This window comes from Serinus canaria, chromosome 3 (assembly GCF_022539315.1).
Source record: "Serinus canaria isolate serCan28SL12 chromosome 3, serCan2020, whole genome shotgun sequence".
Taxonomy (NCBI): domain Eukaryota; kingdom Metazoa; phylum Chordata; class Aves; order Passeriformes; family Fringillidae; genus Serinus; species Serinus canaria.
In genome coordinates this window covers 44,244,223-44,257,689 of record NC_066316.1, presented here as the reverse complement: position 1 = coordinate 44,257,689, position 13,467 = coordinate 44,244,223, and the positions used below count along the sequence as shown (strand labels likewise).

At 39.0% G+C, this 13,467-nt stretch overlaps 1 protein-coding gene across 2 annotated transcripts in view; it reads left to right on the top strand.

The window, feature by feature from the left end:
• The window catches only part of B3GALNT2 (beta-1,3-N-acetylgalactosaminyltransferase 2), a 28,938-nt gene that overhangs the window by 13,121 nt on the left and 2,350 nt on the right, over window positions 1-13,467 (top strand). Inside the window, exons 3-10 of one of the 2 annotated variants that reach the window (XM_030235520.2) lie at window positions 358-458; window positions 1,549-1,742; window positions 2,743-2,838; window positions 7,318-7,428; window positions 8,189-8,267; window positions 9,449-9,629; window positions 11,172-11,297; window positions 13,307-13,466. In XM_030235520.2, the coding sequence (XP_030091380.1) occupies window positions 358-458; window positions 1,549-1,742; window positions 2,743-2,838; window positions 7,318-7,428; window positions 8,189-8,267; window positions 9,449-9,629; window positions 11,172-11,297; window positions 13,307-13,466 (1,048 nt within the window). Of the gene's footprint in view, window positions 1-357; window positions 459-1,548; window positions 1,743-2,742; window positions 2,839-7,317; window positions 7,429-8,188; window positions 8,268-9,445; window positions 9,630-11,171; window positions 11,298-13,306; window position 13,467 lie in introns of both variants that reach the window. The other variant, XM_030235519.2, reaches the window with a different exon arrangement.

Below are 13,467 nucleotides of genomic sequence, written 5' to 3'. Positions count from 1 at the left end.
TACTATTTAAACAATCTTAAATAAGGTAACAAACCCGGGCTAGCAGGGACAGGTTTCTGGGATGCTTCAGTGTTGCCTTAGGTATTTTTTCTTTTTGGTGTGCTGGCTGTCTTGTATCTCATTTCTAGCTGCCAATCTTCTTGTGACCTCATAATGTAAAATGTTAATGTGGATTTGAAATTGAGCTCCTATGAGGGGATTCATGTGGTTGTTCTGCATACCAGCTGTCATTGCTGATTTTTAAGAGGTTCAGAATCTTAACCCTGTGAAAGGCAGGTCATGGTGATAAAATTAAGTTTATTGAAGATGGAGGGAGGAGGGAAGAGAACTGGTGTTAATAAAAGCAAATTATTATAGTGTCCTTGTGAAGTTTATAATAGGTGCGCATGGTTGTGCTGTGCCCGTGAAGGACAGAGAAGACCCCTACTCCTGCAAACTTCTGAACATCAGTAACCCAGGTATAGAAGTTAACTTTTAAAAATTCTGTGATCTGAACTAGAGCTAGTCATCTTTCCTGAGAGTAGTTTGGGGAGTTTCTTTGCAACAGCTAGTCTTGAAAACAAATGCCTCCTAGAACTTGTTGCATAACCTTCCTGTAAGTACCGTGTGCAGGCCAGAGAGGGAGAGATTTTTGGGCATGTGAAGGGGAGTCCATTGACTTCTAATGGATTTGCATTTTTCTGCTGCCACCAGACAGTCTCTCCCATATACAATACATTTTTACTTGATGTATGTGTTAAATGAAGTTAGAGAGAGCCAGAATGACCTGGCATAGTGTCAAATGTGAAGAAAGTAGCAAGGTGACAGTCTTGAGTGTCAGATGGACTTCTCTGGTGACAAAATGAATTCTCTAAGCAAGTCTGGCTGATTGATTGATTTTTCAGATTCTGCTTTAGAGAGAAAACAATTAAGAAATGTAAAATGGAGGAAAAAAATTAAATGCCATACAAAAATTCCTAACTAAAATGGTAAATTTTTCCTGTCTCCTTTTGGATTTTATTTCATTCTTGCTCTTTAATACAAGTTAAGTAAGTACTGCTAGGTACCTGAGGCATGATTCAACACGAAATGTAACTTCTGTTACTTTCTCTTTGAATGACAACATCCACTGTTCCCAAGTATAAATGGTGCCTCAGGGCTTAGGTAGGCGATAATGGCAAAAAGCAGACAGCTGAATTAAGTGGAGGTGTGTGCCATTTTGATACATGAATAATTATTTTATTATGCTAATATACAGGTATTCATGCAGTCAAATAGCATTTTTGTCTTCCTGCTGTGGATTTATTGTGTTTCTAATCTTTGCCCCGTGGATATGTAGGCATTGAGTTGCAATTGCTATTAGCCTGCAGATTGCTGTATCACTGAAATTTTTCTTGCTGCAATCTGCAGCCCATTGTTTTTTCTTTTACTCCAGTGTTTGATTATCCTTGTGCACTTGTGAGCCATGCTAATTAACCAGAATGCTTTGCATGTAGGCAGCGTGCTTTGTGTGTATCTAGAATCTATGAACTTTTCTCCCCTTACCTCTCGCCTTTCTTTTTCATTCAGTTTTGAATCAGGAAATTGAAGCATTCAGTCTCCCTGAGGACATACCTTCTGTGCTGTCTGAAGACAGAATCGTCAGTGTGAATTTCCGTGTGCTTTACCCCATTGTCATTACCAGCCTTGGGGTATTTTATGAGGCTGATGGGGTGGGATTCCAGAGGAACATCACTGTAAAGCTGTACCAGGCAGAACATGAGGTAGAGTGCTGTAGTTATTTTTTGAAAGCATGGTGTCTCTTTTTTGTGCATGAAGTTCTTAAACAAAGTGACATGTTGTTTTGGTGAGTTAGAAGAGAAATACTTAACTGACAAGTTTATGAAATATATTTTTCTACTGTTGCATTTTAAATTCTTATATATGTATACAGAGGCACATCCTGGATGAGGGAAAGATGAAATTCCCCAAGTGCTATGTGTTAATCTAGATGCTGTTATGAAAGAGCACTTACATCTAATTCCAGTGCACAGTTTTTTGTTTATATTTGGGGTTCCAAATATTGATAGTTATTAAGGAATAAAAATTAAGCTATCTAATATATTTAAAATGCTTGCAGAAACATATATTTGGTGTCTTCAAGCAGAGATGCAGGACAGCTGTAGTTTTTTCTTGTCTGTCTTCTGGCAAGACATTTTAAGATTTCTAGAAACTGTTACAATTTATTGCTAGTAATCAGACTTCACTGATAATTTCCCTCAGTCCCAAGCTGTTATGGGCTTGATAGAATAGCTTTTTGATTTGGAGGGAAAAAAATTTTTGAGCAAGATTGTTGCATTTGATAGATTACATTTATCTCAACCAATAACTTGATAGGCCAATTTCAAAACTTCTGCCTGTGCTACAGTAAAAAGAATTGTAAGTATGACTTCCATGATGAACTTCCAAGGAGTTTGCTTTATAATAGCCATAATGAAAATAAAGTTATACTGTAATCAAGTTCATATTTCCTCAGCTGCAGAATTCCTAAATGTTCAATGTCTGATAATTTTATCTGCATTAGCTTTTTAGTTCCAGTGAAGGAGAAAAGTTGGTATCATAAAAGAGCTTGGAAACTGTTTTCTGAAGACTGGAATTTGGCAATGCAGAATCTTTTTGTAATTTGTTATTATCTAAGAGCCATTTTGTGGCTTGTGTAATACAGTAGCACTTTTAATGTGTGTTGTGGTATTTTTTAATTTTGTTTTTTCCCATTGTTCACAGGAAGCCATCTTCAGCGCTCGCTTTAGTCCGCCAAGCTGTGGAGTGCAGGTGAACAGATTGTGGTACAAGCCAGTAGAGCAGTTTATTTTGCCAGAGGTATGTGCAGTATCAGAACTGCCAGCAGTTCTTTTAAGTCATCTGGACAGACTGACAGATTAAACTGGCCTTTGCTTGAGGCAGAAAAGGGCAAGTGAAAACCTCTAGAATGTTAGTTCACAGAATCCCAGAATGGGTAAATAGTTGCAGGGATATGCTGAAATCCAGTATTTGTTCTACAGCATCTTATTATCACAGGTTGTTATAAAGCATAAGCCTGGAAAATGCAAATTGATGAAAAATTACTTTGTTAAATAGTAGCAACTTCAGAAAACTTACCTATTTCTGATTGAAAACTGTACCTGCTTTGATTCTGTTGGAGAGTTTACCATGACATGTAGTGCTTCTTTTTCCCTTCTGCTTTATCAGACATTAGCACACAAGTTAGGGAGGGGAGGATTGCACAGGTTTCTAGGGAACAGCTGGAAAAGAGGTTTCTCCATCTAATGTCTTGGACATAACATCAAGATATTGTGTGTTATGTTTGCAGTGACAGGGTTGTTTGGTTTTGGTATAGGGATATGGAACCTACTTGTGGCCTGCATAGGAAGGAAGGGGATTAAACACAAAAGGAACAGAATGTCATAGGAAAATACCCTGATGATTTTACAGTGAAGGTTTAATGAATAAAGGTTGGCTTAGAAGGAGAATTCTAGTTAGCAGACCCTCTCACGTACAAGAAATTGTTCTCAGTGGACCAGTGATCTCTTGCTAGATACTCAGGTACCATTTTAGATAGTTTTCCTTAATTTAAATATTTTCCTGGACTCTTGCTGCTGTTCCTGTAAGTTGCCTTTAGGTCTGGGTTGTTGCTGCTGTTCCTGTAAGTTGTCTTTAGGTCTGGGTTGTTTTATTGTTAAAGAAATTGTGTTATGAAAGAATGAAGCAAGAGAAGACTGAAGAGGGAGGAGAGACAATTTGGGCATTTATTCCCTGTTTTTATTCCCCTGGCTGTGTACTGAGGAATGCATTTGGAAATCTAATAATTTTAAGAGGATTCTGCAGCTGACTGATTGATTTATCATCTTAGACATTGTTTACTGAATACTGTGCAAGTTGTTATGCTGGCAGGAGACCTTTCAGGTGATCAGACCACTTGCAGTATTGTGTGCATATGCTTTGGCAATCTAATTTCATACTAAAGTGATGAAGGGTTTATTTTACATTTTTTAAAAGAATATTGTTTACCTAGTAATTTGGTAGTCTATCATGTGAGCCTTTCCCCTGTAAGACTTTGTTTTGAGATGCTAAAATTCCAGGCAGTTGTAATTTTGCTATAAATGGTTGCAGTTTCCCTGAGAGGCAGATGGGAAGTACTTCCTTGAGAGAGAGAATATTAGTATTCATATATTTCTTTGTGTGGGCTTCCTTAATCTGATGTGTGTCATGCACTGAATGCTTACAGGGTAAGGTAACACGATGTTTCTAACGTAGATTAATAAGGCTTAGGCACAGCATGCAGTCTCCTGTGATGCTCAGGATGCTGAAGCATACACGATGATTCAGAAGAGGTGGCAATGCCTACGTGTTCCTGTCTACTTGTTCGAGAGCACTAAATTTAGTGAACTGTTTAATTGTCATAGGATGCTGTCTGAGACAGCATCTTTTCTCTGTCTTTCCACCTTGAAGAAGTAATGGATTGTACAGACTGCTGAAGAGCTTCATTCATCTTGCAGCTGAAGTGCTGCTCTTTCTGCTCCTCTTGGGGAAAGGAAAGGAAATGCAGCATTAGAATAAGCATCTGGCAGGCCAGATTGTGAGAGACAGAATCGATCATTCAGCTTTGGAACGACTGAAAGCGCAGAACAGCAGAAGCACCAGCAGATAACTAAAACAAACAGGGCTCTTACAGACATGTCTTAGCAGTGCACTTATTTTGTCAAAAAGCCGTGGGCCATTTGCATGAAGATGGGACTCTGTACTGCACATAATCTGTATTACTAATGGGGGTAGTTGGGGGAACAAAAAGCACAGCACTGTTTAACATTAGGAAAGGAGTTTGGCTGGGCTGCATTATGTCAGCTCACTTGTCGGTATTCACTGTAAATGCCACTGCGCTCTGGCAGCAACAAGGCTGGAATTTAAATGGGGAAAAACAGATGATGTAGTCTCAGGTGTACCACTAATGTTTCTGCTTTAAGTGTTTTCAGGCCTCAGCTTTCATTAACCGGCTTAGAGTAAGGATAGCTGAGGGCTAAAGTCATTAGAAAATTTGCTTACAAGTCTCTCAACCTGGAAAGTATTGATAGTTAGTTTGCAGCCTTAGGACACCTTACACTGATGTTCAGTGGTAGTAACTGATTAAGACTCCTGGTACATTTGAAGTCAGTATCACTAATAGTCAGTGGTGAGAATTGTAATGTTTGAGCTTGCTGAAGCATGAAAGGACTCTCTTGCTCCTAAAGGATTCTCCTGTTCACTAAACAACTTTCCAGAGGTTGTGTCTATAAAGAGGACACTGAAGAGTGATTAGAGCCCAATCCCTACAGCAAAAAACATTGGAATGGGAGACAACAGTCACTGCAAAAAGAGAGATTGAGCCACTAGAAAAAGTCTTAATATTGGTCCATTAATTTTGATAACTGAGAAATAATTAAATGAACAACAGGATGCTGAGTATGAGTCAGCAGTGTCCTGGCAGCCATGAGGTCCAGCCGTGTCCTGATGCTGCATTCAGGCACAGCATCCTCAGCCAAGCAAGGGAGGGGATTGTCCTGCTCTGAGGCAGCCTCACCTCCAGTGCTGGGGCAGTTTCAATATAAGAAAGACATTGAACTGTTAGGGAGTGCCCAAAGGAGGACAGTGAAGATGGTGAAGGGCCTTGAGGGGAAGGAATTTGAGGAGCAGCTGAGGTCACTTGGTCTGTTCAGCCTGGAGGAGACCGAGGGGAGATCTCGTTGTAGTTACAGCTTCCTCACGAGGGGAAGAGGAGGGGCAGCTACTGATCTCTTCTCTGTGGTGACCAGGGACAGGAAATGGCCTGAAGCTGCATCAGGGAAGGTTTAGGCTGGATATTAGAAAAATGGTTTTCACCCAGAGGGTGGCTGGACACTGGAACAGGCTCCCCAGGGAAGTGGTTACAGCACCAAGCCAAGAGTTCAAGAAGAGTTTTGCCAATGCTTGCAGGCAGAGAGTGTGATTTGGGAATGGTCCTGCAGGATCAGGAGTTGGATAGGATGATCCTTATTGGTCCCTTCCAATTCAGTTTATTCTGTGATTCTGTGAAACAAGAGGAAGGTATTGAGCATGGAAGTCAGGCTTGAATAAACACTGGCTCGCTCCATTATTAGCTTATAAACCTGGCATTTTAAATAATAGATGAGAGACTTCTGAAGTACACAGCTGTCATTAAACACTGAGGCTGCTGCAGATGCTAAGACCTACTTCTAGAGGAAAGCAATAAAGTAAGCTGAACTATAATCTAGACTTAAAGGTGTTTCAGTAGCTGGAGGATTTTTAGAGAAGGTTTCTAGTGTACAAGGAAGATAAAATGGGAAAGAGATTAGAGGTTGGTATAAGTAAACAGACTTCCTACAGCAACAGAGATGCATGTACAAACAAGTTGTTTTTCTGTTCCACCACCCACACTACCAACCAGTGTATTTCCTATGAAAGTGGGAGAGACAAAATGGAATTTGTTCATCTAGGAGTCAGGAGTATAATAACCCTACCTTTTCATAAGGGAGAAATTGCTTTAAAATTTTTTAAAACTAAAATTCTACCAATACTCTTACTTGTACAGCTTACCTCCTGTTCTTTTACATGTTCTCAAGGGTCTTCATTTTAAAGTTGAGATTAAGTCCTTTCAAATGCAAGAATTTACACACCCACACCCACATATACATATATATATAAATGTAAAACATGGAGTGGCATAGCCTAATTTGACTGTTAAAAGCAGAAATTTTTGAAGTTATTCACTTACCTTTTTCTTCCTTACCAGCCAAGATGTGAGGTAAGAATTCTGTGAGTCCAGCAGTAGCTTGTGGCACCTTTACTGCAATAAAGGTGGCCTTATTTTTCTTTGAGTTTTGCTGGTGTCAGGATCCAGTCTCTGATCTCTGTTTGGCAGATAACGATAAAAGCTGAGCTTGTTTCCAAATCTGTTTTAACGTATTCTCTTTGTAATGCAGGATTTTGTATTTGATTTTTAAAAACTCACTTCAGGTCACCTTTAAATGCTATTTCGATGATTTTAGAAAGCCAAAGTCTTTTATGCTGTGCTTCTGTTAAAAGTTTAATATAGTCTTAATGATTAGTCTTAAAAGAATCATTGTGTTACTGAATTTCATGGATGTGTTTCATTTATGTGTAATTTATTTTTGTTGAAGTGTAAGTAAAACATTTATGTTATGCACTCAAACTAAATCTTGTATGAGTTGACTATTTAAAAATAATTTTAATGAGCCCAAAGTGTTTGACTTCCATTTTTTTAAAGTCTTTGTATACCTGCATAACTGTAATTTGCTCTCTTACCAGAGTTTTGAAGGTACCATTGTGTGGGAGAGCCAGGATCTTCAGGGCTTGGTTTCAAGAAACCTTCATAAAGTGATGGTGAATGATGGAGGAGGTGTTTTCAGAGTCATTACAGTGAGTTCCCTCACCTTCCTTTCCACCATGTTTCTATTTTTCCTATAATTGCTGAGAATTTAGCATTTTATTTTCCTGTGTTTCTATGTGTAAATCATTAATTCAGTTGGGCTTCTTCTTTTGTCTCAGAAGCGTAATTTTTTTGCCTTCTTGCAAAAAAATTACGCTTGTAAGTGGCATTTTATTCTGAGGGGAGTAAATCTCTCATTGTTTTTGTGAGAATGTGAAGCAGTATCAGTATATCAGAGATGGCAAAATGTGGGTCAAAAATCCTGTGCTAAAATCCCAAATGATGGGATAAAGTCTGGGTATTTGCTTTTTGGCAGTGTGTCTCTTTTCATGTCAGACTGTTGCTTACCTGTGTCATTGTAATTTAGCCAGAATAATTTTGCATTTTGCTGTCAACTTCAAAACTAGTTTCCTGAAAGTTTCCGTGGTACTGCTAGTTCTGGATGAAACTTAAAAAAATGCTGCGAATCTTTAGTTAAAAATCTTAGTCTTAGTCTTTCATGGTACATGGTGTGATTCTTGGGGTGGTCCTGTGCAGGACCAGGAGCTGGACATCAATAATTGTTGTGGGTCCCTTCCAACTCAGGATGTTCTGTGAGTCTGTGATTATGCAAGTGCCTGAATCAGCAGAGCTTTAAATTAATTTCATTCTTAGTTGCCAGAAAACTTCACACCTTAAAATCAGAGGGAAAACACATCAGTAATGAGAGATGAATTAATCTATTAATTTCAATGAATCTGTTCCTAACAGGCAGGGGAGGGGTCACTGCCACATGAACTCACGGAAGGTGTGGAGGGAATAGCAGGTGGTTTTATCTACACTATTCAGGGTAAGTCCACAAAATGTAGCATTTGATGTTAGGGTAAAACAGGTAATTTAAATTACACTTTTGAGTATAATTTGTGCTGTCTCCATGAACTTAAATCACCCTAGGTTTTCTTTTAGTAGAAACATTTTCTTCCTGGCTCTTTTATGCTTAAAGTCAATGTCTTGACATGGTTCCTTTGCTTGCCTTTTGTCAGCCACTCCAGTTGACTTGCATCCCTTTGTCTTTTTATCTAGACCCTCTTCTTGTTTTTTATTACCCAACATCGATTTTAAAAATGTCATGCAATGAAATCTTTCCCTGATGTTTTTCACACTTTTTTCCAGTTCTGCTGCAGTTAGAGGTACTGGATCACAATGTTTAACAATATGGACAAACAGTTTCCATCTATGCTGTCACACTTTTACACCTATTTCAGCAGAATGTTGAGAGATTTTTATAAGAGGCCTTTCCAATGTCTAAGATTTTGTCCACATAGTCTGGAGTCAGTGTGTTCTTACTGATCCAACATAAGCATTGACTTTGAGTGTTATAGCTGTGTTTTTGTAGCTAGGCCTGGCAGATAAAATTGGGCAGTCCTGTTCTCCTGTCATCTCTGTAGGAGCCTGGATTAAGGTGTGTGCTAAAGCCCTTCCATCTAGTCAAACTTTTCTTCAGTACCACAAACTACCTCCTTATCTGCAATATATTTTTAGCTCTTACGTGCAGTTATGTGATGTGGTTCAGCAGGGATCATCTATGCTACATCAAAGCAATGCCTATTTGATTATATTTAGCATAGCATTGTTTGTTTGTGTTTATTTTTTATGCTAGCTACATATACTTAGGAGGAACTGACAGTGGCCTTTTTACTCTACAGTAAGAGAAATAGTGAAGTCCCAGACTGTTCTTTATATTAAGGAACCTTAGAAAGTTGAATTCTTTTATTACTGAAGAGGAAGAGAATGCTTTTTTACTTTAAACTTTTAGTGTCAGGCCTTATACAAAAAAATATTTGTTGTTCTGCAACTTAAACCGTTTTGTATAAATTTTAAAATTAATTGTAGGATTTTCATAACTCCATTAAATTGAATACTTCTTCAGATTCATTTTGTCAATGTGTGCCCTGTGTGATCCAAGAGAAATGTGAAATAATACGTAGATATGCATCTTTGTTTAATAATGGGTGCTGTTTCTTTCAGAAGGTGATGCTCTTTTAAAAAGCCTCCATACTCGCCCAGAAAGGTTTGCAAGTCACATAAAAAACCTTGAGAAGGAAGATGCTTTATTGAAGGAAGAAAGCAGTATGTATGATGACATTGTTTTTGTAGATGTGATTGACACTTACAGAAACGTTCCCTCCAAACTGCTGAACTTCTACCGATGGTAAGTAGAAAAGAAAGTATTTTCTTATTTTCTCATAGGAATGGTGGTGTTTGTAGTGCCAGATGATCTAGCAGATTATGTTACTTCAGAGGTTCCATGAAATACATGCCTTATGTGATTTACTTCATTAAGTTGTATTTCTCTCAAAATTTTGGGCGCATGTAGTGAGTAAAATGGCAGTGCCTGTAGTTTTTTGACTGCTGACCCTTGGTGCCTCAAATCTGCACAAGCTGGCAAGACAGGCTTCTGCTCTGAGAGTCCAGGTGTAAAAACTTTCATTTCTCCTTGTAATTCCTTCTCATTTGTATCTAACTGAAAACTAGCAGTTTTAGTATTTTAAAGGGTGGCTCTTAGCCAGTTTGTGTACTTACTCAGTGTTTCAGTTTGTGGCTGTTGCTCCAGTCCCATAATCATCTTGATGGGCCTTTGCTGGACTCTCTGCCCAGTATGGCCCTGTCCCTCTTGTAGTGTGGAGTCTAAGACTGCACATGTAGTCAGATGTGGCCACACCAGTGCTGAGTGGAGGGGAAGGATTGGGAGCATGTGTACAGCGGGGACAGAAGGCTGATAGGAAGAATTTTCGTAGTGAAATGCATTGTCTGTGGTTAATCCAGTAAGTTTCTACCTCTAAATTTGCAGTGATTTCCATACTCTGAGACAACTGTTTTAGTTAATTGATGCTGCTGTGGAGTAAGAAATACAGTTGACAGTTGTACTTTATCCAAAACTCAGTTTAGTTGCTTGCAAGATTCTGCACTTACGTCATGAATTCCACAGCTATGAATGTAACTGAAAAACTGAACCATGCTTTCAGTTCTAAAAGGAGATTTGCATGTCAAGACTTAGATCTTTGTGATAATTTCTTACAGATTAGCAATTTTTTAAGATAATAAAAGGTTTTTAAAAATACCCTTCTTGTTGTAAGAAGTTACCCTTAAAAATGTTTGTAACCAACCTAGCCATGATCCCTAGAATCTTAAGCTTTTTTTGGTTATTTTATGTGTGTCATGTTCACCTATTTCAGACAGGTAAAGATAACATTTTTCATGTTTGAATGGTGCATTTACAGAGAAAGAGTGAGTACAGAGTTGTTTCCACAGATGTTTTTTACCACCTACAACCTTCTAGTTGCCCTTGAACTGACTGTCTTGTCCTGAAAGTAGGCTACTGACGTGTAGCCAGTGGCTTTTAACAGCTGTGCTGCCATCAGCATCAGGGATTCATATCCTTTTGAGGTCAATACTGCTTAAGATGGTTTCGTTAGTAAATCCACCATCTGTCCTGGAGAACAAAACTTCAAATTTGTTTTCTTCCGCTCATACACAAGTCCATGTTGTAAGGTCATCATAGGATACAGCTGATCTCCTTTGAAGGACAAGCAGTCAGCCTTGGTCAATAGAGAAAACATTTTAAAGTCAAGGGTAGCAAAGACATTCCTTCCCTCTTGCTTCCCCCTCACATCCCAAAAACCCTTGCAAAGCATGCTGTCTGTAGTTTGTGCAGTGCAGCTCAGCATCTCATCACATTTCTTTTTGGCTACAGGACAGTGGAATCAACGAGTTTTGACTTGTTGTTGAAGACGGATGATGACTGTTACATTGATTTGGAAGCTGTTTTTAACAGGATAATGCAGAAAAAATTGGACAGACCAAACATTTGGTGGGGAAAGTAAGTTGTTTTTTAAAATTACCTTTAAGAGATAGATACCATTTCTTTAGTGGATGGCTTAGTGATTTAAGTCTGTTTTCATGTGGGTTCCCCTCCTATGCCTAAGGAAGCCAGTTGCAAAAAGTAGGACTTCTATATGTGTTAAACTTTGAATCTCAGAATCAGAAATCAGTCCTATACAATAACTTTCCAGAGTATGCCTTTACAGTGATTTAAACTTGCTGAATATCTTGCCTGGTTTTAAAATGTGTTGTAGACATCTTTGTCATGGTACTTAAATAAATAAGAATTTTCCAGCAATACAGTGAAGTTAAAAGGAAAGTACATAGTACAGAACTATAAATATTACTTTTTGTGATGTCACTGTGATTTTTCTGGTGGGCTTGAGGAAGTAGGGTAAAAAGGAGAAACAAAATTTCTGTTATGGTCTGTACTTTATTGTAACATCTGTGAATTTCAGGTGTTGTTACCCACTTCTGCTGTATGAAATAGAAGATCTGATTAATAAATTTTTGAGTGAACTTTCCCAGCCTTTATTACAGTTGTGAATAATCAGGATCAAAATAGCCCATATTTTCCCTTCCATCTATGGAATGCATTGCAGCTCTGGTATGAAATCCAATATAGCAGGAACTCTATGCTACTATAGCATTCAATATAGCATAATGGTACAATGTACCTTCCTGTTGCCCTCTGCTCATTGAAGAAAAACAGGCCTTTGCTGCTTTGCTTCACAAATCTGGCCCTGCCTGTTGCTTATAAAGCAATTTAATAAGGTGTGAAATAGTTGGTTATCTTGTGATTATCTCAAAGATCTGTAGGAGTGACATCTTTGAGTGTAAATTCTTTAAAAGTCACAGTCTTTAGGTCAGGTGTGACATGTAGGGAATAACACTGAAATAATTATAGAGGTATGATTATCAAAGCAGATGCTTCTCAGTCTGGTTGATCCCTTCATGCTGTGATTCACTGGAGTGGAAGGTACTGAGCCTAGAGTGAATTCAGGTATCAGATGTGACTTTCATTTACTTTGTGCTTTAATATGTCAGCTTCAGTTGAGAATAGGCAGAATCTGATCACGTATCTGCCACACAGCTGTAATTCCTCCCTTTCGGGGCTGTTGTCTGAGGTGACAGTTCTTAGTAGCTCACTGCAGCTTTCAGCTGCTTGTGCTCAGGAGTGGAAATCAGCAATGCTGAACCTCTGTAAAACAGGGGGAGATCCTGCTGCATTGACACAGTTACATCTCTTAGCTGTGACTGCATGAGGTACTTGTGAGGCCAGAGGACTGCAATAGCAGCTTGTTCCCAAACAGGGAAAGCAGGATGCTTTGCGGTGCCTCACTTGGCAGTTTGACAGGGTCCATAGCGCTGCACAGCACGGCAGCGAGCTCTGCCACGCTGGGAGCGTCTGGGGAGACTGTGCAGACAGAGACTGCTTCCTGCAGGCCTCTGGGAGTGAATAAAGCCTTCCTTAGGGAACTCCACTGCCAGGAAGAGTTCTTTTGTAATTCAGTGATGGCAGCCTTTGAACTCCTTTGTTGAGCTTCATTTGGAAAACAGCTTAGAGAAGGTATGTACTGCTTCCTGATTTTTAAGCAGCCACTAGTTTTAACAGGAAAATGGGTTGCATAACATCGCTGTTTGCATGCCTGCTGGAGGCACTGCCTTTGTGTCATGTTGATTAACCAGAGGGGTTAATTAGCAGGAGACAGATGTGTGTGCTTACCTAGTTTAAAACCCAAGAGCAAGGCACAGATGCTGAAGACCTGACTGTCAAGATTGCTTTGGCTTCTGTTTCAAAAACTTTCTCTTACTATCCAAGATTGAGACCAAACAACAGTTAAAATTTTAGCTTTGTGCCCTAGAGAAATAAAAGTAGGAGCTATAATTAGGATCACCTAGTTCTTTCTCTCAGTCATTTGTTATCAGTATTACTTTAGGTTCATAGGTGTTCATAGGTTCCACAGAGGACTCTCTATAAACATCTCATGTCTAACATGTCTTCAGTTTCAGACTAAATTGGGCAGTTGATCGAACTGGGAAATGGCAAGAACTGGAGTATCCAAGTCCTGCATATCCAGCCTTTGCTTGTGGGTCTGGCTATGTCATCTCCAAAGACATTGTGCAGTGGCTGGCAAGCAACTCTGAAAGATTAAAAACATACCAGG